This window comes from Xenopus laevis, chromosome 9_10L (genome assembly GCF_017654675.1).
Source record: "Xenopus laevis strain J_2021 chromosome 9_10L, Xenopus_laevis_v10.1, whole genome shotgun sequence".
Lineage (NCBI taxonomy): Eukaryota > Metazoa > Chordata > Amphibia > Anura > Pipidae > Xenopus > Xenopus laevis.
The window spans coordinates 124359921-124385108 of NC_054387.1; the positions used below are offsets into that span (position 1 = coordinate 124359921).

General features: G+C 41.3%; 3 protein-coding genes across 8 annotated transcripts; 1 reads left to right on the forward strand and 2 right to left on the reverse strand.

The window, feature by feature from the left end:
* Positions 1 to 806: 806 nt before the first annotated feature.
* Positions 807 to 8729, reverse strand: pus3.L (pseudouridine synthase 3 L homeolog). 4 transcript variants are annotated; one of them, XM_018233901.2, is made up of 5 exons: positions 8600 to 8729; positions 5439 to 5818; positions 4838 to 5346; positions 3400 to 3590; positions 807 to 2209 (listed from the first exon to the last, which is right to left on the reverse strand). In XM_018233901.2, the coding sequence occupies exons 2-5, from the start codon at positions 5805 to 5807 to the stop codon at positions 1752 to 1754; spliced, it is 1527 nt and encodes a 508-aa protein (XP_018089390.1). In that variant the 5' UTR covers positions 5808 to 5818; positions 8600 to 8729; the 3' UTR covers positions 807 to 1751.
* Positions 8646 to 14024, forward strand: hyls1.L (centriolar and ciliogenesis associated L homeolog). Its single transcript, XM_018236697.2, has 2 exons — positions 8646 to 8762; positions 12906 to 14024. The coding sequence occupies exon 2, from the start codon at positions 12925 to 12927 to the stop codon at positions 13918 to 13920; it is 996 nt and encodes a 331-aa protein (XP_018092186.1). The 5' UTR covers positions 8646 to 8762; positions 12906 to 12924; the 3' UTR covers positions 13921 to 14024.
* Positions 13976 to 24156, reverse strand: pisd-like.2.L (phosphatidylserine decarboxylase L homeolog). 3 transcript variants are annotated; one of them, XM_018233995.2, is made up of 8 exons: positions 24092 to 24156; positions 17869 to 17936; positions 17551 to 17680; positions 16629 to 16859; positions 15816 to 15948; positions 15132 to 15269; positions 14734 to 14894; positions 13976 to 14390 (listed from the first exon to the last, which is right to left on the reverse strand). In XM_018233995.2, the coding sequence occupies exons 2-8, from the start codon at positions 17916 to 17918 to the stop codon at positions 14166 to 14168; spliced, it is 1068 nt and encodes a 355-aa protein (XP_018089484.1). In that variant the 5' UTR covers positions 17919 to 17936; positions 24092 to 24156; the 3' UTR covers positions 13976 to 14165.
* Between the last annotated feature and the right edge of the window lie 1032 nt (positions 24157 to 25188).

Sequence of the window (25188 nt, forward strand, 5' to 3'; positions counted from 1 at the left end):
TGTATAAGAAATAAAAATGTGTTTCAGGCTGATTTATTGAATATTTCTGCAAAAACCCTAATAATCCCTCCCTTCTCTTCCACTTCCTGCTCCCTGAATTCCCAGGCTGTGCAGGGGAGCCCGCGGCTCACTGCACTGAAGGACAGGAACCAATCAGCAGCTAGCAGGACCTGATAGGGAACTAAAGCCTGTCTGTGCTTGTGTGACTGCAGGGCTGTGATTGGCTGTCCCTCTCCTACTGTGCTTCTGGCAGGGACACACCCACCCCTCATTTGATACACATACAGGGACCAGAGAACATCTATAGGGAGCTCCAATAAAGGGGCTATTTTTAAAAATAAGAATTATTAGCACCCTGTAAAAGCAACATCATATATTACTTATACTTGCCTTCAAAATTAGTTTTTTTTTTCCATTTATCCTATATGTCACCTTAAAGTTATTATCTTTAAAAATGCCCCTTTATTGGAGCTCCCTATAGATCTGCTATGGTTTCAAACGAGGGGTGCGTGTGTCCTAACGGTCCCTGCCAGACGCACAGTAGGAAGGAGATAGCCAATCACAGCCCTGCAGTCACACAAGCAAAGTCAGGCTTTAGTTCCCTATCAGGTCAGCCTGGCTGTTGATTGGTTCCTGTCCTACAGTGCAGTGTGTGGAGTGTTGCCAGCTCCCCTGTACAGCCTGGGAAAGGAGGCAGCAGGAAGTGGGACAGATGGGTGGGATTGTATGTTCTATAGGACGGTTTCCCTATGGATTCTGCACTAACCTACCACAGCTCATCCATGCTTATAATAAAGACATCATCGTTTTTAGAATATAATAAAATTTTATTAAACTAAAAAAAAAATGAGCTGGAAAATAAAGAGTGTACAACAATGTACAGAAGAGTGTGTGATATTAAACAGTTTGAAGATGCCATGACAGAGACTGGCATTAAAGGAAATATGAGGCACAACAGCATCACTGCTTGGCAGCCTTCAATAACTAAGGAGAAACAGCCCTTATAGGCCGGGAAATCAGAGATCTGTGGGGGGAGGGGGGCAGCCATTGCTGCACACTTAGGGTTGCCACCTGGCTGGTATTTTACCGGCCCGCTGGTAAAAATGTTGCTTGAAGGCAATGTTTTTTTTATAGGGAAAAACCATAAAAATATAGGAAGGCCGGTATTTTTTTCCAGAAAAGGTGGCAACCCTATGCACACTACATTGTATAGGAGGTCTCTCTTGATGGTGAAAGACTGTTTAGTGATCATTATCACCTAAGATTAAGTACCAGCAGGTATGAAACGCGTAAGGTGGGCTGTTGAGGGGTCAGTATGTAAACAATTTTATTATGTGAATTGAATAAAAACTGGATTTTTTATGGACTTTGAGCTACGGATATAATTTTTGTAAAGCATATACATGTGGTGCCTTAGCAACTGGGGCAATATCCCAGTAACATATGGCCCAATACAGACTGGCAACTATATATCTTCCCAAATAATTTATCTGAGACTGTTTAGTAAAGCCACTGTGCTAGGTGGTGACTTGGGTACACTGATTTATCTGGGTGGGGGGGGGCAGCATTGGAAGAGCATTAGTGCTCTGAATGGTCTCAAAAGGATTCACCCAGGTGGTGTTTGGTTATTGCTGAGAAGAGTGCATTACAGAGGGCTACTTGGCTGTGGCACAATTTATCAGTTGATTTTAATAATGAGCGAGGGATCTGCATTTGGGGCATAACCAAAACATGGGCCAACAGAAATGCAATCACAGGTCAGTCCTAGAGCCGAGACATGTCCTCTTCGCTGGGTTCTCGTGTGTTGGTGCCTCACAATTTTCACTCTCTGACACGGTTTCTCTCTTTTCTGAACTTTGGCTGAATGTGCTGCCCTTGATACAGTCACAACCCTGATCCATATTAACTTCCACTTTACTCTGAGTGTTACTATGTGGCAAGAGTCCATTGTTTTGTACTTGATTATCTGCAATCGTGGCGAATTCTTTTTCTTCCTTCTCAGCGGTCGTCTTGTTCTCCAGCCTGTCTCTGTCAGAGGGCAACGTAATTCTGCCGCGTTTCACGTAATGCTGAACTCGCTCTTCCAGACCTTGGCAGAGATGTCTCTTCATTAGAGGGGTATAAGAGCGAGCGCTTACTCCTTCAACCAGACCACCACTAAGATCACAAACTGTAGGGTTACACTGGTTCCATGGAACTGGATCCTGACCTATGACATCAGAAAGGAAAAATGAGAGAAATTACTTCACATTATAATCTTATTAAAGGGATCCTGTCATGGGGAAAACAATTTTTTCAAAACACATCAGTTAATAGGGCTGCTCCAGCAGAATTCTGCACTGAAATCCATTTCTCAAAAGAGCAAACAGATTTTTTTATATTTAATTTTTAAATCTGACATGGGCCTAGACATATTGTCAATTTCCCAGCTGCCCCAGTCATGTGACTTATGCTCTGATAAAATTCAGTCACTTTTTACTGCAACTTGGAGTGATATCACCCCCTCCCTTTACCCCTCAGCAGCCAAACAACAGAACAATGGGAAGGTAACCAGATAACAGCTCCCTAACACAAGATAACAGCTGCCTGGTAGATCTAAGAACAACACTCAATAGTAAAAACCCATGTCTCACTGAGACACATTCAGTTACATTGAGTAGTAGAAACAACAGCCTGCCAGAAAGCAGTTCCATCTTAAAGTGCTGGCTCTTTCTGAAAGCAAATGACCCGAGATGCAGCCGACACACCAATATTACAAAAATACACTTGTTGGTTTAGGAATGAAATGTTATATTATTGAGTGAATTATTTGCAGTGTAATTTAGAAATAATAACTACACCATAAAAATCATGACAGAATCCTTTTAAGGGCATGGGGAACCCAATATAACAATTTGCAAAATGAAAAGCAAATTTAATGCTACTCAAATTTCCAATATGGATGATCCAAGCATGTATTGGAGAAATGTGACATCAAGCTGGTTATTTAATAAAATCCTCTCATTCATCTCATTGTTTCAAACAAAAAAATGCTCGACCAAACTCCCACCCTTGATTTTGCCTTATTTATTAAGAAAATAACTCAAATTAATTGGATTGGTAAAAAACTAGATAAAATCGAGGAAAAACAAAGATCATACGATTTTTTCAGACTTTTCTTTTGCTTGATTTTTTGGAGTTTTAGCCAAAAAATTTTTTATCAGATTATCAGGCTCAACCCAGCGCAGACAATTATATCTTCAAATTGGGATAGGGACATCTCCCATTGACTTATACATGACCTTGCCAGGTCTGAGATGGCGGATTTTCGGATTCTGGTTGGATTTTTGCCCCAAAAAGCCCGACCAGAAAAATTAGAGGTTTAGTATATAGCCCCCGAAATATGGATGACGTCACTACCTGTTTCCAAGGAGATGGGTATGGAATCCAGGCCACCAATGGCCATAAATAGTATTTGAGTCTTCACAGCTTCTTGCGTCCACAGACGTTGTAGGTGAGCCACGGTCAGACTCTGAGCTTCCTTCTCCGACACCCACTGCACATCATCAAAGTGGCAGTTGTACAGCACCAATGGGAACTCCACTGCCATACTGAGGGACACATTGGGGACATATTTAGAATTCTCCATCAGCAGAAAAAAAAAAAAAAAAAGATAGGGCACTACTGAGCATTCGTCCAAGAAACACACACACTTCACTATTAAAATACTGTGGTAGCCTTGGAATACAAAAGAAGACCAAAACATACCATTAGTGATTCTAGCCTTATCTTTAAAACTTTAGCTCCCCTTTAAAGGCTTAGCTTAGTCATTTCAGTGCTGTAAAGCCTATCTAGTATGCTGATCAGTCCCTGATATCCCATCTCAGGCTACATTTATAGATCTTATTTTTTGAGTTATAGTTATAGAGTTATAGAGTCTTTTTTACCTCAAAAGAACTTGAATGACCAGTAACTGGAATAGTATCTTACTTAAGAAAAAACTTGAACATCTAAAATCATCTAAATCGAGTTTTTTCCCCCTGAAAAAACCTCTAATGTCAGGAAGGCTATTAACATCTTAAAATGGGTCACTGGACCTCTGCCATTGACTTCTACATGAACTTGGCAGGTTTTAGGTGGCGAATAGTCAAATTTGAGGGTCCAGGTATGATAAATCTTAAATTCGAATTTGGATTATTCCCAACTCGAATTTGTGAGTTGTGACCAAAAATCCAACTTAAAAATTTGAATTTACAATCTGCCCCTTAGTAATCTTCAATTGCTTCCATAGCAAATATACTAGAAGAAACCCAAACTTACTTGCCCCCACAGAAATGGGGAAGTCAATGGAACACTTCGACTCTTAGATCCAAGTGAACCTGCTCAATTTAATAAATAGTGTTAGGTGCCCATACATGGAGAGATCCGCTCGTTTGGCGATGACGCCAAACGAGCGGATCTCCCTCCGATATGCCCACCTTGAGGCGGGCAATATCGGGCTGATCCGATCGTGGGACCTAGGGCCCAACGATCGGATCCTAGCGAACGCAAAGAACTGATGCGGCCACGATCCGACGGGATTTTTAATCCCATCCGATTGAGATCTGGCCGACTTTCGGCCAGATCTCGATCGGGGGAGCCCGTCGGGGCCCCCATACATGGGCCAATAAGCTGCCGACTCGGTCTGTCGGCAGCTTTTATCGGCCCGTGCATGGCCACCTTTACTGTGCTGATATGGTAAAGTTGAGCCTTTTACATGGGCAAACTTTGCATTCCACAAACGCCACCGGTCTTTGCCACTACAATGGTTTGTGAAATTAAGCATCAATGTATACCCTCATGACCCTGCCTGTCTCACTTGTATTGGGGTTTGCGTGGGTTCTTCACCACATCCAGCAGTTCCGTGATTACTTCAGGTTTCTCTTTCCCTTGGCCAACGAGGAACAAGACTCCCATGATGCACCTGACTTGATGGTAGAGAAAGGCAAGTCCCGTAATCTGCAAATGGTAGAGCTGAAATGGCCCCATGTCCCCTGGAATCTCTGGTACAGGCCCTACTCTGGCACTAAGAACAGTTCGTGTAAAGTTCAGGACTCCATTGGCGACATCCATCTTGCACAAGTTCCGGAAATCATGGGTTCCCTCCAGCAGCCGAGCAGCTTTGTCCATGGCCTCCACGTCAAGTTGTGCACAAGGAAACAAGTAGCGGTAAGTGCGGGAGCCGCAGCTGAATCGAGCACTGAATGATGGCAGCACTGGGGCCCAGCTTAACACACGGATATCTGGTGGGAGCACGCGATTCAGGATGTGAACATATCGAATTTCTGGTTTCCCTTCTGCACTGCATCGTAGGTCAAGAGAGATCACCTGGTAGGAAAAGGAACAGTTCATAATGACAAATAAAGTTTAACAGAACTCCTATTTTATGTCTCTCACCCATTATCCTAAATCTATTTCACCTGCGCCAGTGCACTGACTCCTCGGTCCGTTCTGCCGCAGCGATGATAGTTGGAAGTCTGCCTGCTTTCCACCAAACGCGTTTTGAGCAGCGCATTGAACACCGTCTCCTCCACTGTATTCTTTGTGTTTTCTTGGCTAGCGAATCCCTGGTAACCCCAGCCCAAATAGGCCAATCGCAGAGCTACATGCCGCTTCGGGTGCGCAGAGAAATCAAAGGCACGCTGTGGACGCTCTTTCTGTTTTGGATTTGTGTGTCTCAGCGCTTGATCTCCCTCTCTTCTGCACTGTCCCTCAAGGTGGAGCACTTTTTCCTCCAGTTCTTTTACCCTCTGTTGCAGTTGTGTGACTTCATTTTCCTGCGACATCATGACAATGCCACCTACAAAAGGACACAAAACAAGAACATTCACCGGAAATCAATACGATAGGGATTTTTTTTTTTAATATAAAAGCTCATAGCTTTTTATTTGTGATATATTAAATAGTAATTTATTATAATTTAGTATATTTTAGTACATTCATGCTATGAAGCCGTTAAATAACTCTCTTCCTCCCAGGAGTTTCCCCATTTATTTCTCCTAGTGACTTCAGATAAGTATATTTAATCAGCATGCTGCACATTCCTGCATTCCCCTTTAATATGTACACATGACATGTCAGTGAACAAAATAAGTGCAATACACAGGATCTTTTATTAGACTGGATTTACAGGGACACGGACATAGGGTTTTCACCTGTTTTGACCCAAACAGTTCAGGTCTGTTCGGGTCTCAACTTTCTGTTCGGTTTTCAGCCTTGTGAAACCCGAACAAAAATCCGGCCAATATATGAAAACCAATTATATACCAAGATACTCCCCCTTGACATGGCTCAGTTATTATCAAGTGCGGTTAATTTCTTGTTATTACAGAAACAGAAATAAGCAAATCAATTAAAAATAAGAAATAGCTTTTCTAAATGAGCACTGCTGTATTTCAAAGTTTTCTGGATAACTGATTTCTGTATAACAGATCCCGTACCTGTAGTTAAAGGATTGGTCTTTCTCATCGGACAGAATAGATAGAGGTAGGGTTTCCAGCCATGTGGGTTTCAATTGGACATCTCAGTTTGCAAAGGGCTGTTCTTTCAAAACGTTCTATCCCATTTAAAACATGGACAGAAATCCAGCCAGTTGCATATAAGTAATGCAATAATCCTGACCCGGCATTATAACTCCACAGCATCATTGTGCCTGACTCTTATGTCATCATGTCCACCCCAACATCACTGTTCAACACCCAATGCTATCTGCCCCACCCCCTTTGTTCGGCCATCGGCAGAGGTGGCAACCCTACATGGACATGTCCTAACTAATGATAACAGCACATCACAATCAACGGCTTAGGGCAAGGCCATACCTGGCGTTTTTACGTTACTTTTTTTTAAAAAAAGCTCCGTCTGGCGTAAATACGCATAAACTGCACTGAAACTAATGGAAAACGCACTATGGCAATTCTCACAGGTCGCTTGTAAGCTAAAATCCACCACGGGACGCCAGTTTATGTAGCAGAATCGCCAATACGTCAAGAAAGCGTATTTTTTTTTGGCGTCCAAATTCTCACATGATAAATGACACATATACGTTTTTACGGCCGGTGGCGTAATTACATTGTGTATTGACGATCATTCCTGCTCCATTTTCATACCTCCCAACTGTCCCTTTTTCGGAGGGACAGTCCCTCTTTTGACAGCTCAACCTGCAGTCCCTCATTTGTACTGGAAAAGTCCCTCTTTTCTCTGCACTGAACAGCCAGAAAAAGGAACAAAGTTTCTCACTTAATTGGCTTTTAGCAGAGAGTCCAGAACAGCTAACAGGTGCAAATAAGATACTTTGTAACAATTTTGAGACACAAAAACACAGTTTAGATAAGGAGAAATATTTTCAAACTTTCATAACCTGCCAAATTTTGTAAAACAAACATGGTGATTAGGGGGTGTGGCCACAGAAAGGGGTGTGGTCACAAAATTGCTGCGCTACGTGCGGGAAAAACATTTTTGTCCCTCTTTTTACTTCCAAAATGTTGGGAGGTATGCATTTTGCATGTAAATAGTTTTTCTATTTATAAATAGCTTTTCTATTTCCAGCCAGCAGAATTATGGGGAACGAGAACAATGAGAAGTGCATGTTGGGAAAAGAAACCTACGTGCTGAAAACCGCATGTTGACGGTCGCGTGTGGTTTCAGTGGCATATTTACACCCGACTGAGCTTTTTTTAAAAACGCAACGTAAAAACGCCATGTCTGGCCTTGCCCTAAATCCACACACACAGGGTTACCCATGGTGCATAGCTAGGCAAGCAACTGCAGTCCTATAGATCAATGGGTGTCAAATGAAGTCAAAATGTTCAGCTTCTAACACCTGTGAAACGTACTCTCCTTCCAAACAGATCACACCACCCGATCTTAGACTTATACTGAATCAACGAAGGGGCACACGAGCCGCAGTCTCAGCTGCAAATCCTTTTATTTAACACGACATGTTTCTGACCGCATGGATCCTTTTTCCGCACTTGAAAAAGGGTCCGAAATATGTCGTGTTAAATAAAAGGAGACTGCGGCTCGTGTGACCCCTCGTTGATTCAGTATCAATGGGTGTCATGATACTAAGCAGTAACCCTGCAAGGTCGGCTGGATTCAAATGTCACTCAGGGCAGCGCAACTCAAAACCAGTTCTTTGAAGGCTCCTGAATAAAGCAGGTAAGAGCCTCTGGTAACTCTGCTGGGGGAGAAGAGATGAATAACGCCATTATTATTGGAATAAATGTGTTGTATTGCTTTAAAGGGCAAAAAAGCAGCCCTATCCTTTCTACACAAGGGCTAACTCACCCACATAGATTGTAAGCTCTGCAGGAACCATAAACAAGGCCTAACCTTACCTACTATTTTGCAGTTTAATGTGACTGTAAATTGTAGATTATAATAAAGCAGTGAAAGCCGAGCTATAAATGGCCGCTGGGTATTGAAACGTGCCAAGTCCCTACACTGACTGTGTTGCCTTTCTTCTTCACAGCACGGTCCCTACTTAAAACATACAGCTTTATGTCCCATTCCACGACCCTGTCACTATATAACGTTATATTAAACTACATCGTGGTATTTTCCAGTGCTTTGAAAAAATTACCGATCACGTGTTTACGCCAGCGGCCTCTCACGCTTCCGTCGCTCGCCAGTGACGTCAGAAGCAGTTACTAGGCGACCAAGAGCAGCATTTCCGCCCCAGAGAGGAAGTGGCCGTTATTTAAACCTTGGGCGGCACCTGAGTGGGAGCACAGCAACTGGTTCAGGTACTAACAATGGAATTCTGCTCAGATATATCGCTGATTGGAGATTTTATTGATATCGAGTTGTTTATAGGGACGCAAGGGCAGGTTTATGTTCGTTGTTGGTTTGGCATTGGCGCTTCAAAGTTAAATATCAGTGACCAATGAAGTGAGTGGGTAGAATTCATTAGTCGGGCTCATTGGTTTGCTCCTGGACAATAACCTCAAGCATCAGTGGTTTGTTTTTTTATTATAGTAGTTGTTATTATATTGTATCAGTGTAGGGCAGCAGTACATTATATTTGAATTACTTTTAAAGACTTACATTTTTTGGTGTTACTTCCCCTTTAAAGGGGTGGTTCACCTTTAAGTTAACTTTAAGTATGTTATAGAATCCAAGCAACTTTTAAATTGGCCTTTATTTTTTATACTTAATTGAATTACTCTCCTTCCTTCTGACTCTTTCCAGCTTTCAAATGGGGTCACTGACCCCATCTAAAACAAATACTCTGTAAGGCTACAAATGTATTGTTATTGCTACTTTTTATTGCTCCTCTTTCTGTGCGGGTCTCTTCTATTCATATTCCAGACTCTCATTCAAATCAGTGCATGGTTGCTAGGGGAATTTGAACCTTAGTAACCAGATTGCTGACATTGCAAACTCGAGAGCTGCTGAATAACTCAAAAACCACAAATCATAAACAATTGCGAACAGTCGCTTTAATGGCTCTTGTGCAAGGGTGAGTGTGGCAATGCCTCCATCAATTTTTTCTTGGAACCTACTGGAATTTATGGGGTTAATGCAATACTCTGCATCAACCTCCTTCAGTGACTTTACTGGCATATCTGGGGTTATGGTTGACACCTGGCTAGTATAGCAAACTTCAATGGGCTGGTGCATTAGAAATCGACTGCATTCTACAGTAGACCTATTTTCCTGGGCTAGTATTCACCGGCAAGTACCCAGTGCATAGTGTAGTTTTAATTTAGCCTGGGACCAGCAACACGGGTTATAGTAAAACTCCAATAAGCAGCGTGCACTGAGCACAGTGGGCTGGGCAAATAGTCATCAAAGTTGGCAAGAGGAAGAAAATGTCAGGCGTAGGCGTTGCTAGAGGGCCGGTGCTGGGTGTGTAGTTGGGCTAGGAGAGGGTGTATTTTCACGTTTATTTATATTTTCAATCATTATGCAAAATGGGGCTACTCTTAAAACGGCTTTTGGCTGGTTTTGAAAATTTGACAATTCTGTTCTGCAGTAATCTTCATGGCATCTCTGGGACCGTTTGTTTAATAAAAAGTGCCAAAGGCAATGAGGTTTAGACAGCCCTGGTGAATTAGACCTTTTACCTGGGTGGGTAAGTAAGTGCAGATGATTGGCTTTACTTTCCCTAGGGGGGTGTTGCCCCAGATATGGTCAATGGTCCACTTCCCCTCCCCCAATATGGCCAATGCCAATAGTTGATGGGTATTTAATCGCATAATCTTGATTTTACACATTGGTATTTTCCAATTATTTTTAATATATTCAGTGTCAGGCCCATAGAACTTAAAAGGGTGATTCACCTTTAAGTTAAGTGTAATATGTTATAAACTGCAAATTCTAAGCAGCTTTTCAATTGTTTTAAAGTTTGTCTTTCTTCTGACTCTTTGCAGATTTCCATTGAAGGTCACTGACCCCATCTAAAACACATACTCAGTAAAGCTATACATGTATTGTTATTGCTGCTTTTTATTACTAATCTTGCTATTTGGGCCCTTTCCTATTTTATAATACAGTCTTTCATTCATATCAATCCATTGTTGCTGGAGTAACTTGGACCCCAGTAATGAGATGGCTGAAATTGCAAACTGGAGAGCTGCTGAATAAAAAGCTAAATCGCTCAAAAACCACAAATAATAAAAAATGGAAACCAAGTTGTCTCAGAATGTCACTCTCTAATTCATACTAAAAGTTAACTCAAAGGTGAACAACTACTTTAATGTATTATAGGTAGATTGATAACTCGGTCCCATTTGGCAATAATACAGATGTTATAATATAGAAAAGTTGTAACACTTTAGTGCAGTGATCCCCAACCAGTAGCTCGTGAGCAACATGTTGCTCCCCAACCCCTTGGATGTTGCTCTTAGTGACCTTAAATCTGGTGATTATTTTTAAATTCGAGGCTTGGAGGCAAGTTTTGATTGTAGAAAAACCAGGTGTAGTGCCAAACAGAGTCTCCTGTAGGCTGCCAGTCCACATAGCGGCTACCAATAGCCAATCACAGCCCTTATTTGGCACCACTCAGGAACATTTTTCATGCTTGTGTTGCTCCTCAACTCATTGTTTCTCTTCCTTCAGAAGTTGAGTGTCAGATGAATGATCCAATATATCTTATATGGGGGGGCTCCCTTTCCTAGCAGATGAATTAGAGCTCACTCAAATAACTGATTCCAGTACAAACAAAATCTAAGAAAATAACTGCCTTTTGCACAATTCCTGCATGTAGAGAGACATGATGTCTGGTGAGTTTAATAGAGTGAGCTCTAATACATCTTCTAGGCAAAAGGAGCCCCCCTATAAGATATATTGGATCATTCATCTGACACCCAACTGCTGCATGAAGAGAAACAGATGCTGAGAGAGGAATAGTGAAGATAAACTTGATTATTTCAGAAACGGTACAGAATTTTGATTGTGTTTAGAAAGTTTCTTATTTCAGCATATTGAAGCTTATGTTAAATTTTCTTTTTTGTGATAGTTCCCCTTTAAAGTCAAAGCTTGACCAGTACTGACAACACAAACAAACTGATTTCATAAACAATATGTACTAAAGAGCTGCACCCAAGTTGATAGGATCAGGCACTTTGGCTGTAGATTATCAACTACCCATGATGCCTCACAGTGGTGGAAGATCTGTGCCAGCGATTATCTCTATGGTGCAACCATATGCTATAAATAAAATGATTCTGGACAATGATTAGCCACAGTGAGCGGCTAGGGGCACAGAGTGGGTGGAGTTTCATCATTTGTTGTTTATTCTACATAATCAGGAGATTTATTGGAAAGGTCACTTGACCTAAGTCTATTGATCGTGCTATTGCTGAGAAGCTCACACACTTCCACATATGCAAAAAATTAACTGATAAGCTTTGAGTTTGTAGGTGAAAGGTTACCTATCAGTTCCTGATGCAATATCAACTTCCTGAGATTGTCCTCACTTCTCATAAGGGACTTTTTTCCCCTTTAATCTGCTCACCAGCTGCATAAACGGCTCTAACCATTCAGCACTGAATAAAGGAGCTCCTGGGAAACGCTTGCTGAGGGTCATCACTTAGCTTCCCAACATAGGGCATATTACTCAAGAAAGCTTACATTCTGATTGGCTAGAGAGTTACATTAAAGATAAAATTCTAAACCAGTCTTCACTATACATTAAAAATGTGTCACCCATAGTAATTAGTGGAACCAAAGGCCGTGAAAGTGCTGCATCCAGGCCCTGGTCCCCAGCTGTCCTTAAAGGGGGACTATCGCAAAAATGAAAATATAATATAAGCTTCATCATACTGAAATAAGAAACTTTATAAATACAATCAATTAACAATTCTGTACTGTTTCTGAAATAATCAAGTTTATCTTCACTATTCCTCTCTCAGCATCTGTTTCTCCTCATTCTGTCTTCATTCAGCAGTTGGGTGTCAGATAAATGATCCAATATATCTTATAGGGGGGCTCCTTTTGCCTATAAGATGTATTAGAACTCACTCTATTAAACTCACCAGACATCTCTCTACATGCAGGATTTATGCAAAATGTAGTTATTTTGTTTGTACTGGAATCAGTTATTTGAGTGAGCTCTAATACATCTGCTAGGAAAGGAGCCTCCCTATAAGATATATTGGATCTAACTGTCAATGATTATCTGACACCCAACTGCTGCATGAAGAGGGAATGAGGAGAAACAGATTCTGAGTAGTGAATATAAACTTGATTATTTCAAAAGCAATGTTGAATTTGTAATTGTATTTACATAGTTTCTTATTTCATTATGATGAAGCTTATATTACATTTTATTTTTTGCGATAGTTCCCCTTAAAACTGACCTATATCCAAAACTGCAACATTAGATTATACACCAAATAGAGATTATGGACACTGATGTGTTTCACCTATGTTTGCCTTTACAGTGGTTCCTGGGGCCTCAACATGTCACTGAGAGACAGGCAGTTCAGGGAGGAACCTTCAGAGAATGCCCTGCCATTGGTTAGAAACCACTTCAGACATTCCACACAGCACGACCAATCGTATGAGCCCCTGGAAGCCTCTGGCCAATCCGGTGACATTGATTTTGTCTCTGAGCATTCACAGGGCAATATGTCTATAACGGTCTCGGAAGAGGAGCTGCGACATGAGCTTTCTCTGCTGGGTTTCTCCTATGTTCCCCGCCAGAGGCTTCTGGAATTCAAGAAAGATCTAGAGCGTCTGATGAATCAGGGTAGTGTGGCAGCATCCCCAGAAACATCAAGGCTGGAAAATGAGAGCCTTTATGAGACAGCCAACACAACAGCAGCCCGCCCTATGGAAAGCAGTGGCTGGCATCAGACTTCAGCCTGGCCCACCACCTCCTCCTCCTCAACCTCCAGCAATGAATGGTGCAATCAACAGAGAAACCAAGACTCCTACACTAAACACACAGTGAGCTTAGGGGGAAACATGCCAGCAACAAAGAAAGCACCACAAATAACACGTAAAGTACTGCGCAGAAAAAGTGATGGACAGACACATGTAAGTGACGAGTCTTTTCTTTACACGGAGACGGAAGAGGAGGATACTGGGAGCTCCATTGTGGACTTTCAGTCTGAATCATCTGGCCGCTCCTCAGCTAGCTGTGTCAAATCCTTCATCCGCCCTCCCCCATATTCTCTCCTGGATCAGTACCGCCAGCGCTCAGATCCTGTTGGCCGGTACCAGGAGTACAAACAAAAGTGGGACGCCTTACAGGTGGCACTAGAACGGAACAGAAAGGAGCTTCGCTGGGGGATCAGGGAGCAAATGATGTCGGCACCCCCCCAACCTGCTGCTCGCTCTGTTCCACTACCCAACACATACGTCATCCCCACAGACAAGAAAAGGTACGCCCTGCGCTGGGCTGTCCGACGAGACCTGATAAATGGGGTGATGCCCCGGGAAAGCTATTCCTAGGGGTAACGCCGAGCCTTTGTGTATGTGTGAAGAAAAGAGTGCACTCATGCGTGTGTTGTTTTTATAAATTGTATTTTAAATAAAATCAAGCTTTCCTAACAGTATCATGTGCTTTGTATTCATCATTAGAAAAGACTCAAATGACTTAATCCATAATTTGTGTTAATTAAAAAAAACAAAGGGCGACCCACACCCTAGAGTCAGTTTAGGCTGATTGCCTGTTGCTTAATCGCAGTGCAAAGTCATCAAAAAGTTCCCAGTGCCTCTCCAACATGAATCCGACCCCCTGCCTTGATCTGGAACTTGAATTGAAGAGGGCCTTCAAAGATAAGCACAATGGTGGAACCAAAGTTAAACTCTCCCAAGGGTTGTCCCTTCGCTAAGGTTAGTCCTTCAGGCCCATACTGATCTGTATAGCTGTAGTCGTGATATTTCCCTTTCACGTGGCGTGAGCAGTTGGTGTGCAGGTCCTAGGAAGAGAAAGAGGAGTGAACTTTTGACCAAGCTTTTGTTGCCCCTATGGTCAGTAATAGTCAAGCTGCTCCTAACACAGGCAGATAGTTTGGGGAATTGTCAGCCACTGTATGAGGTCAAATTAATCAGTTTCCTTACAATTCCTATCAATGAAGTAGTTAGAAAAATCAAATTGGCCAAGGCCAGCATCTGTCTATGAGTAAACTCTTTCCATTCCTGGAATAGGTACATGGGAAGTAGGGTAGGGGTATTAAAATATGACTGGGATATTTCACAGAGCACATGACGTCTTATCAATTAGTAACGTTTCGGGAAAAGCTATGGAATAAGTATCATTACCTGGTCCTCATAGATTCGGATTGATCCGACATTCGTTGCTCCTACTGCTGTTAACGAGAAGAAGCCAAACTGCCATTGGCCACTAAGCACCACACGTTCATTCTGACAGAAGAGACTGGGTATCCAGTGGGCAATGTGAGGACTAACAGACAATAGTGCTCCTGAAAGGGATGGACATATACATGTATATATTAATATATACAAACAAAAAAAATGGGCATCTTATGATATTTATTATTAGCATGTTCAGAAGTCACATATTTCTACCCACAATGCAACTTTTCTCCAACAATACAGGTATAAATGTAAATATAATACAGGTGTGAGGCTTTGGGCACAATTTATTCATTTCATAATTATACACTTTTGGTGTTTGAGGCTTTATGTGGTTACCGTACCTGGAAAGTGCCTCCGATGCTGGACATTCCAGTCTGTCGGTGAATGGAATCGATGATAATCACCAGGCGCCAAATATATGACGTGGTGGTAGATCCGGCTGGAGGACCTGACGCCTAACTGCTGCAGGAATGGCAAGCCTGGGAATAGAGGAATGGGAATAGGCTATAGATGATAGGTGGTGCAGCTGACATTTAGTCATTAACAAAATCTAGCATTGGGCTTGTCCGCTAAATGAGGGAATGATCACCCTTTGTTGTTTAACGACAGACTTTAAGGGATCACAATGTGGCTAGACATGGGAGAGCCACTGCTTTTCTGGTACTGATTAAAAAAGACTAACTGAAGGCCAATGCCCAGCCTTTACCTAAAGACCAACTAAAGGCCAATGACCAGCCTTCCCTTAAAGACTAACTGACGGTCGATGCCCAGCCTTTACCTAAAGATTAACTGAAGGCCAACACCCAGCCTTCATCTAAGACAATACAGACCAATTTAGAGGGTCATCAGACTAGACAAGAGTTACTGATTAAGGAACAATTCATGCACAAGAATGGAACTGAAGGTCTTTTGAGGAAGGAACTAAGAAAAGCTTCTTGAATAAATAATTGTGCTTGTGAGCCGAGTGGAGAAAGAGAAAATGCTAACGGTGCTGAGTGAAGCAAAATGGAGTCTAGAAATCTTACTTAAATTTGTTGGTTCCCGCCAGTCTTGGGGTCCCAAGAAACTCTCCAATGAATATGTCAGACCTTTAACTTGCTCAATCTGAGAACCACGGCCTCGACCACTGTGCAGAACGCGTCCGTCACATGGACTGACCTACAAAGGGAGCAGAAAACACAGCAGTGAGTTGACATCTCTTACATGGTAAAATAAGACCAGCTCATTTACTAGCGGTGGGACCCCTCATACATACAAGCATTCAGTATTTTTTAGGCTCGTGTGAAATGCCATGCATGGAGGAGTACAAAAAACAGTGAATTAGGTCCCATGAGGGTGTCTAAAGGGAAGTTGTGGGTTTCTACTTTAGAATCTTCGCATGGCTGGAAGGTTGGACAGAAAATGACTAATAAGGTGGAGCTTTGGGATTTTGCTATGTAGTTTAAGGCTCGCTATGTTCCTCTAAATAAGGGTCAACAAGCAGAGGGCACCCAGGTGAAGGGGCAGTGCCCACTAACAGGTATTGCAACATGCATGCCAATGTATCCGGGAATACAGATCTTGGAATCGATATGTGAGGCTACATTCACACCAATACAGACAATACAAGGCACCACCCTGGTGAAGACCTCCTTCATTGACAGGTGTGGGCTACAATATACTAACTATACTGATTGGTCAGGAAAAGTAGTTCAACTCAGAGAGTCATTCCACAGCGAGAGCTTATCACTTGCGGAGTAGAAACAATAGAGATGTTCCATTTATTACTCTTTTTAGTAAATTCTGTTCACGCTTTTGTGAAAAACCCGGATACGACCCCCCCCCCTCTCCAAACACACCACACAATGAGAGTCAATGGTTCTGGCTGTGGGTTTCAGTGACCGTCTGAAGAGCTCCCCCAAGTTCTGATACCGGTTTAAATCTTCCTCCTCGGCCTCGGCCATATTCACAGAGAAGGCCCATACGTAAAATGAGAGCAGGGGTCGGCGCAACCAGCAGGGGAGGTTGACCTCGTTAATCAGGCCCCAGAGTCGAGATAACAGGCGAGTGGGGGCTCTGCTGTACATGGCCTGGGGGCACACAGAAAAGGTAAAAAAAAAGTTTATTTTTATAGAGACATGCAATGGTCATTGGTATTGTTTCCTTTTAAAGGGATAATGTCATGTTTTTCAAAACACATCAGTTAATTGTGCTGCTCCAGCTGAATTCTGCACTGAAATCTGTTTCTCAAAAGACAGATTTTTTTTATATTTAATTTTGAAATCTGACATGGGGCTAGACATATTGTGAGTTTCCCAGCTGACCCCAGTCGTGTGACTTGTGCTCTGATAAACTTCAGTCATTCTTTACTGCTGTACTGCAAGTTGGAGTGACACCACCCTCCCCCCCCCAGCAGCCTAACAACAGAACAATGGGAAGGTAACCAGATAGCAGCTCCCTAACACAAGATAACAACTGCCTGGTAGATCTAAGAACAACACTCAATAGTAAAATCCATGTCCCACTGAGACACATTCAGTTACATTGAGTAGGAGAAACAACAGCCTGCCAGAAAGCAGTTCCATCCTAAAGTGCTGGATCTTTCTGAAAGCACAAGTGTGTGTGTGTGTATGTATATATATATATATATATATATATATATATATATATATATATATATATTCACATGCATGAGCTCAATAGGGATTATGATAAATCAGTTTTAACCCAATTATGGTTTATTAGCCCTTTACTTCCTTCATGCTCCCCTTGTATATTTACCTTGCTAACACGACTAGGTGGGCGGAGCCCAGCATGTAGGAGTGGCTTAAGTAGCTGCCAAGAGCGCAGTCTTAGTGAAGGCGGGAGCTGCCCGAGGCGCCGTTTGAAGGAAAGTCGAGGCACAGGTAACCTGAAAGGTAAAGGGGCAGCAGAATTAGTTCTGAAATGGTCCAGATCAGGCGTGTAATGTACATCATGGGCAAAGAGTAGGCATGCTTGGGGTAAGACTGGTTGCTGTTGGCAACTGCACCTCTTCAATTGAGCACATGTGCAGTAATCAACCCCTTTTTGAAGTAAGGAAGGAGAGAGTGGACATACCATCTCCTGGAACGTTGCACGATGCCCCCAGACTGCTTTGCTCCCCGCATGATTAGACCAGAGAGGACCTGCAGTACAACACAGGGAGAGAAACCAGTCAGTGTCCCATTCCATAGCACCGGCAATTCAATCACACGTCTGCTCATCATCACTTTCATGTACTTTAGGCAAGGAACTTGCAGCATATCTGTAACCCATAGCAACAAGACTCCCATAACTATCAGCTAAATTTAAGTGCACCAGTCTCAGGGGTGGAAGTTCAAGGCCCCAGTGCTATAGTACTAGTGGATACTTTACCCTTACTGAGCCTGGCACCCTGCATATTATTATAAATGAAGAATTAGCTAAGATTACAGTCTGTCTCTTTCTGGTTGCTGAGATCCCATTGCAGAGCTTAAATAATCCCAGGTTAATGGCCTGAAAAAGAGGGCAATGAGGGGGTTATTTACTAATCCTCCAATTTTTCTGGTCGTGCTTTTTTAGTGCAATAAAAAAACTTGCATTTTTGGAGATTTATTATACCATGATGCTGCAAAAAGCAGTGAATCCGAAAATCTGCCATCTCAGACCTGTTGCAGTCCTGTATAAATCAATGGGTTTAGCCCAATAATACAATACATTCAGGGTTTTCAGGCAAAAAAACTGAAAAAAATCAAGCGATTTGGGAAAAAAGCCCAAAAAAATCATTCATGTTGGGTTTTCACTCGATTTTATCGGGGGTTTCCCCCCATCCAATTTATTAGAGTTATTTTGTTTGAAGATAAAGCAGAATTGGGCATGGGCGTTTGGTCAAGTCAAGCTTTTTTTATTTTAATTATGAGATAAATTTAGAGGAAGCAGCCAGTGGGTAGGGCCACAGGAGCTGAATTAAACATAACCAGTGTCACTTCCTCATTACAGAGCAGGCAGGATGTTATTAACCCCCCCACACACACACACACACACGATACACACACGATACACACACACACACACACGATACACACACACAGGATACAGTCTAGCACTGGGGCTTGTGAACCGCATGGGTTCAAGCATCCCCTCCCCCCACTTGTCAAACTCTCAATCTTATATGGAGGATAAGTGTTTGTGCTAATGCAAGCAATGTATTTTCACTCCACTGTAAGAGCAGTGCAGAAGGAGAACAGCTTTTGCTTTTGCATAGTACTGAAATATCTTTTCCTTGGTTATGAGAGAGATGTAGTTGTGCTCATAAATCACTAGTGACTATATATATAGCTGGGTGTCCCCTTTCACTGTCAGGCACATAGCTATGTCTGTCTTTCTGTCCATTGTGGCCCCAGAGTGATAATGAGGAAATGTATCTATTGACTCAGCAGTAACACTGTACAGTCCTCCACTTCCTCTAGGGAACCGTTTCTTAAAGGGGAACAAAACCTTCTAGAGAGATAGATAGAGAGATAGATAGATAGATAGATAGATAGATAGATAGATAGATAGATAGATAGATAGATAGATAGATAGATAGATAGATGATAGATAGATAGATAGATAGATAGATAGATAGATAGATAGATAGATAGATAGATAGCGAGATAGATAGATAGCGAGATAGATGATAGATTATCTATAGATAGAGAGATAGATGATAGAGAGAAACAGATAGATAGAGAGATAGATAGATATTGATAGATAGAGAGATAGATAGATAGCAAGAGAGAGAGAGAGAGAGAGATATGATAGACAGAAATAGATAGAGAGAGATAGATATAGATAGATATAAGATAGATATAGAGAGAGAAATAGATAGAGAGATAGATATAAATAAATAGAGAGAGAGAGAGAGATGATAGAGAGAGAAATAGAGAGAGAGAGATAGATAGATAGCAAGAGAGAGATGAGAGAGAGAGAGAGAGAGATAGATAGATAGATAGATAGATAGATAGATAGATAGATAGATAGATAGATAGATAGATAGATAGATAGATATAGAGAGAAATAGATAGAGAGAGAGATAGATATAAATAAATAGAGAGATAGAAGATAGAGAGAGAGAAATAGTTAGAGAGATAGATAGTTATATATAGAGAGAGAGATAAATAGAGATATATAGATAGAGAGATAGATATAGAGAGAAACAGATAGAGAGATAGATAGAGAGAGAGAAATAGATAGAGAGATAGATAGATATAGAGAGAGAGATACAGTAGATAGCGAGAGAGAGAGATGATAGAGAGAGAGAGAGAGAAATAGATAGAGAGATAGATATAGATAGATATAAATAGATAGTTAGATAGATAGAAGATAGATAAATAGATTGATAGAGCAATAGAGAGAGAGATAAATAGATAGATACACAGATAGATAGATAGATCAATAGATAGAGAGAAATAAATAGATAGAGAGAGATATAGATAGATATAGATTAGGGATGCACCGAATCCAGGATTCGGTTTGGAATTCGGCCTTTTTCAGCAGGATTCAGCCGAATCCTTGTTCATGGTCGAACAGAATCAGAATCTTAGTTTACATATGTAAATTAGGTGTGGGTCACAAAACAAGGAAGTAAAAAATGTTTTCCCACCTTTTCCTTTCCCTATTCGGATTCGGTTCGGTATTCAGACAAATCTGTCATGAAGGATTCAGGGATTTGGCCGAAATCCTAAAAAGTGGATTCGGTGCATCCCTAATATAGATAGAGAGAGAAAGAGAGAGAAAGAGAGAGATAGATAGATCTATATTCTAAACAATACATGGTTGCTAGGGGAATTTGGACCCTGACAACCAGATTGCTGAAACTGCAAACTGGAGAGCTAAATAACTCAAAATAACTAAAAAATGAAAACCAATTGCAAATTGTCTCAGAATATCCCTCTCGACATCATACTAACAGTTAACAGTCCCTTTAAGTGGTTGCTCCGTGGCAGCTCCCACTTAGACAGTACCATAAACTGATTTTAAAACCCACGGGTAAGTGTGTTTTTTTAAAATAAGCCAATAGCATGGTCTCCGCTTGACACAACCCTGGTTGGCAGGTTTTAGCATAGCAACCAGACAGCAGCTCAAATGCCAGTGACATTAATTCAAATTGAGACCAACTGCAAGGCCAACTGTAGGCCGTGTATGATTAGAAGCAGGGCGAATTTAACCCACACCCCCCTGTATGAGAATCTGGAGGCAATGCCTATGTACAGTCACTATCAGTTCTACCTACATACTGGCTCTGTTGTGCCTCTAGGCTCTTTGTATACAAGAATAATATAATTACATGGATAATACAATGACTAATACAGGGAATATAAAAACATGGGACATATACAAAGCAACACTAACACAAGCAGACAGTGTCATTTCACAGCACACAACAAGGCCAGCAATGTAGTGTACACAAGGCTCAGTATAACACAATCTAACACACATACACAATAACAGACACAATGTAACACACATACACAATAACAGACACAATGTAACACACATGCACAATAACAGACACAGAGTAACACACATATTCAATAACAGACACAAAGTAACATGCACAATAACAGACACAGAGTAACACACACACACAATAACAGACACAATAACAGACACAATGTAACACACACACAATAACAAACACAATGTAACACACACAATTACAGACACAATGTAACACATACAATACCAAACACGATGTAACACACACAATTACAGACACAATGTAACACACACACACAATAACAAAAACAATGTAACACACACACACAATTACAGACACAATGTAACACACACACAATAACAAACACAATGTAACACACACAATTACAAACACAATGTAACAGACACAATTACAGACACAATGTAACGGAGAGAAAAGAGAGAAGGTCCCAGGGACATTACCGGGTCAGCGCAGGACATTGTCACCCAATGAGCAGGAGATGAGTGGGTGCTCAGACAGGATACAGGGTGACTGATTACACAATAGGGGGACTGGGTGCTCCAGTCACTTGATACATTTGGGTGTCGCCCTTTTCTCCTCTCCCAGAATGGGCAGGCGTGGGGTGGGCAGATTATGATCAGCACACAAAGACAAGCTGCTGGGGGGAGGGAAGTGCTACACAGCTCACATAATACAGCAATCGACACACACACACACACCCTCTAATTCCATAGTCTCACATAGTGTCACACACTCAGCCCAGAATTTACAGCTGCCGTGTCACATCTACACACTTGCATGTGTCCCACTCTCTATCACACACAGCTCACCCCTCATACTGATCAGATACAGCCCAGCACACAATGAACCTGATACATACACCACCCATCATACCCCGCACACTCTCTCCCATCACTATATAGTGCATTATAGTACCCCATTAGTACATATGGATATATATATATATATATATATATATGTATTACAGTAGAACCCCCATATTATGTTTTGTCAGGGGACCAGACAAAAATGGAATAAAATTCAGGGAAATGTATTATGCATAATCATAATATATAGGTGGGACCACAAAACAACAATGCAAAATGAGGGAAAACTTAAAATCAGGGGTTGTAAAATTGAGGTTCCACTGTATATACTATTAGGTAAGAGCACATATATCACTATATAGAACATACAGAATAGGACTGAGCACATATATTAGTATATAGAACCCACAGAATAGGACTGAACACATATATTACTATATAGAACCCACAGAATAGGACTGAACACATATATCACTATATAGAACCCACAGAATAGGACTAAGCACATATATCACTATATAGAACATACAGAATAGGACTAAGCACATATATCACTATATAGAACATACAGAATAGGGCTGAACACATATATCACTATATAGAACATACAGAATAGGGCTGAGCACATATATCACTATATAGAACCCACAGAATAGGGCTGAGCACATATATCACTATATAGAACCCACAGAATAGGGCTGAGCACATATATCACTATATAGAACCCACAGAATAGGACTGAACACATATATCACTATATAGAACCTACATAATAAGGCTGAGCACATATAACACTATATAGAACCCACAGAATAGGACTGAGCACATATATTACTATATAGAACCCACAGAATAGGGCTGAGCACATATATCACTATATAGAACCCACAGAATAGGACTGAACCATATATTACTATATAGAACCCACAGAATAGGACTGAGCACATATATTTCTATATAGAACCCACAGAATAGGGCTGAGCACATATATCACTATATAGAACCCACAGAATAGGACTGAACCATATATTACTATATAGAACCCACAGAATAGGACTGAGCACATATATTACTATATAGAACCCACAGAATAGGACTGAACACATATATTACTATATAGGACCCACAGAATAGGACTGAGCAAGTATATCCCTATATAGAACCTACAGAATAGGACTGATCACATATATTACTATATAGAACCCACAGAATAGGACTGAGCACATATATCACTATATAGAACCTACAGAATAGGACTGAACACATATATATCTATATAGAACCTACAGAATAGGACTGAACGCATATATAACTATATAGAACCTACATAATAAGGCTGAGCACATATATCACTATATAGAACCCACAGAATAGGACTGAGCACATATATTACTATATAGAACCCACAGAATAGGGCTGAGCACATATATCGCTATATAGAACCCACAGAATAGGACTGAACCATATATCACTATATAGAACCCGCATAATAGGACTGAGCACATATATCACTTTATAGAACCTACAGAATAGGGCTGAGCACATATATCACTATATAGAACATGCAGAATAGGGCTGAGCACATATATCACTATATAGAACCTACAGAATAGGACTGAGCACGTATATAACTATATAGAACCTACAGAATAGGACTGAGCACGTATATTACTATATAGAACCTACAGAATAGGACTGAGCACGTATATTACTATATAGAACCTACAGAATAGGACTGAGCACGTATATTACTATATAGAACCTACAGAATAGGACTGAACACATATATCACTATATAGAACCTACATAATAAGGCTGAGCACATATATCACTATATAGAACCTACATTATAAGGCTGAGCATATATATCACTATATAGAACCTACAGAATAGGACTGAGCACATGTATCACTATATAGAACCTACAGAACATAAGAGGACACAGACAGCAGTGCTATACAAATGAATGGAAAGTAGCAGCACATGTTGCCCTGGCAGAGCATCAGGTACTTACAGACTCACCCCGTGCACTCACTCAACTCATAGGAACTTGCACAGACACATCACTGATACTCAGGCTCCTCCCCTGCTCCTGTCTGAGCACATCAGCTGAGACACTGTAGCCAATCAGGCGGCAGAGAGCTGAGAGTGTAAGCCAATAGAAGCTGGACTGCGAGTAGCAAGGCTTATGGTGAATAGTGTATAATTAGACCCTGCCCTTAGGCCTGGCTCACTGCTTATTCTGCCTACTGTATCCTGGCTAAGGGAAGGAGACGCTTGCATCAGAAATAAAGTCTGTATTCCTGCTGTTAAAGGTCAAGTAAACCCAAACAGGATATTTTGCTTTCCGCCAGCTTAATTGTGAGCAACTTTATGGCTGAGGTGGATTAGAAACGGAACAGGGAGGAGTGCAAAAGAAACTGCCAGGGCCCCCCAATAAAGTTAAAAAAAAAAACATTGGCTCCAGGGCCCACATAACAAGTTAAAAAGAAACATTGGGGCCCCGGAGAATATTTTTTTAAAAAAAAACATTTGTGGCAGGGGCCTATAGAATATTAAAATAATACACTGGTGGCTGGGGGTTTAATAAAATAACAAAAACTCATTGGTGTTCAGTAGAATTGAACTCATGGCTTCAGGACTTCAACTTCGGCTCCTTTCGTGACTTCAGTGTTTTCGCTGGTTTGTGTGTGGCTTCAGCGCTGACAAGAGGGGCCAGGCTTTTTAGAAAAGTGCAGCACTTTAAACCCGGGCAGTATCAGCAGTATCCCCTGTGCCCCCCTGATGGCGGCCCTGTGTACCAGGTTTAGTAACCTGGTGAACCTTTATCAATATTAATCATTTAATATTGATTAATATTAATAAAAATGAATGATTAAACCTTTTGATAAACTGCTTGAGAGCAATAATTTACACACACACACAAGTAAAGGTAGAATTTAAAAACGTTTACTTAACTTCATATGATGGTAATTACAAGAATAGTTCTGCATCAATTCAGCACAATTGGGGAGCCCCACAAACTTTGGTTCATCACCCTCAGGTTCCCAATAATCAAGTGGTGATCCAAATCCTGGCACCCACTCACAGGGCCGCCATCAGGGGGGGCAG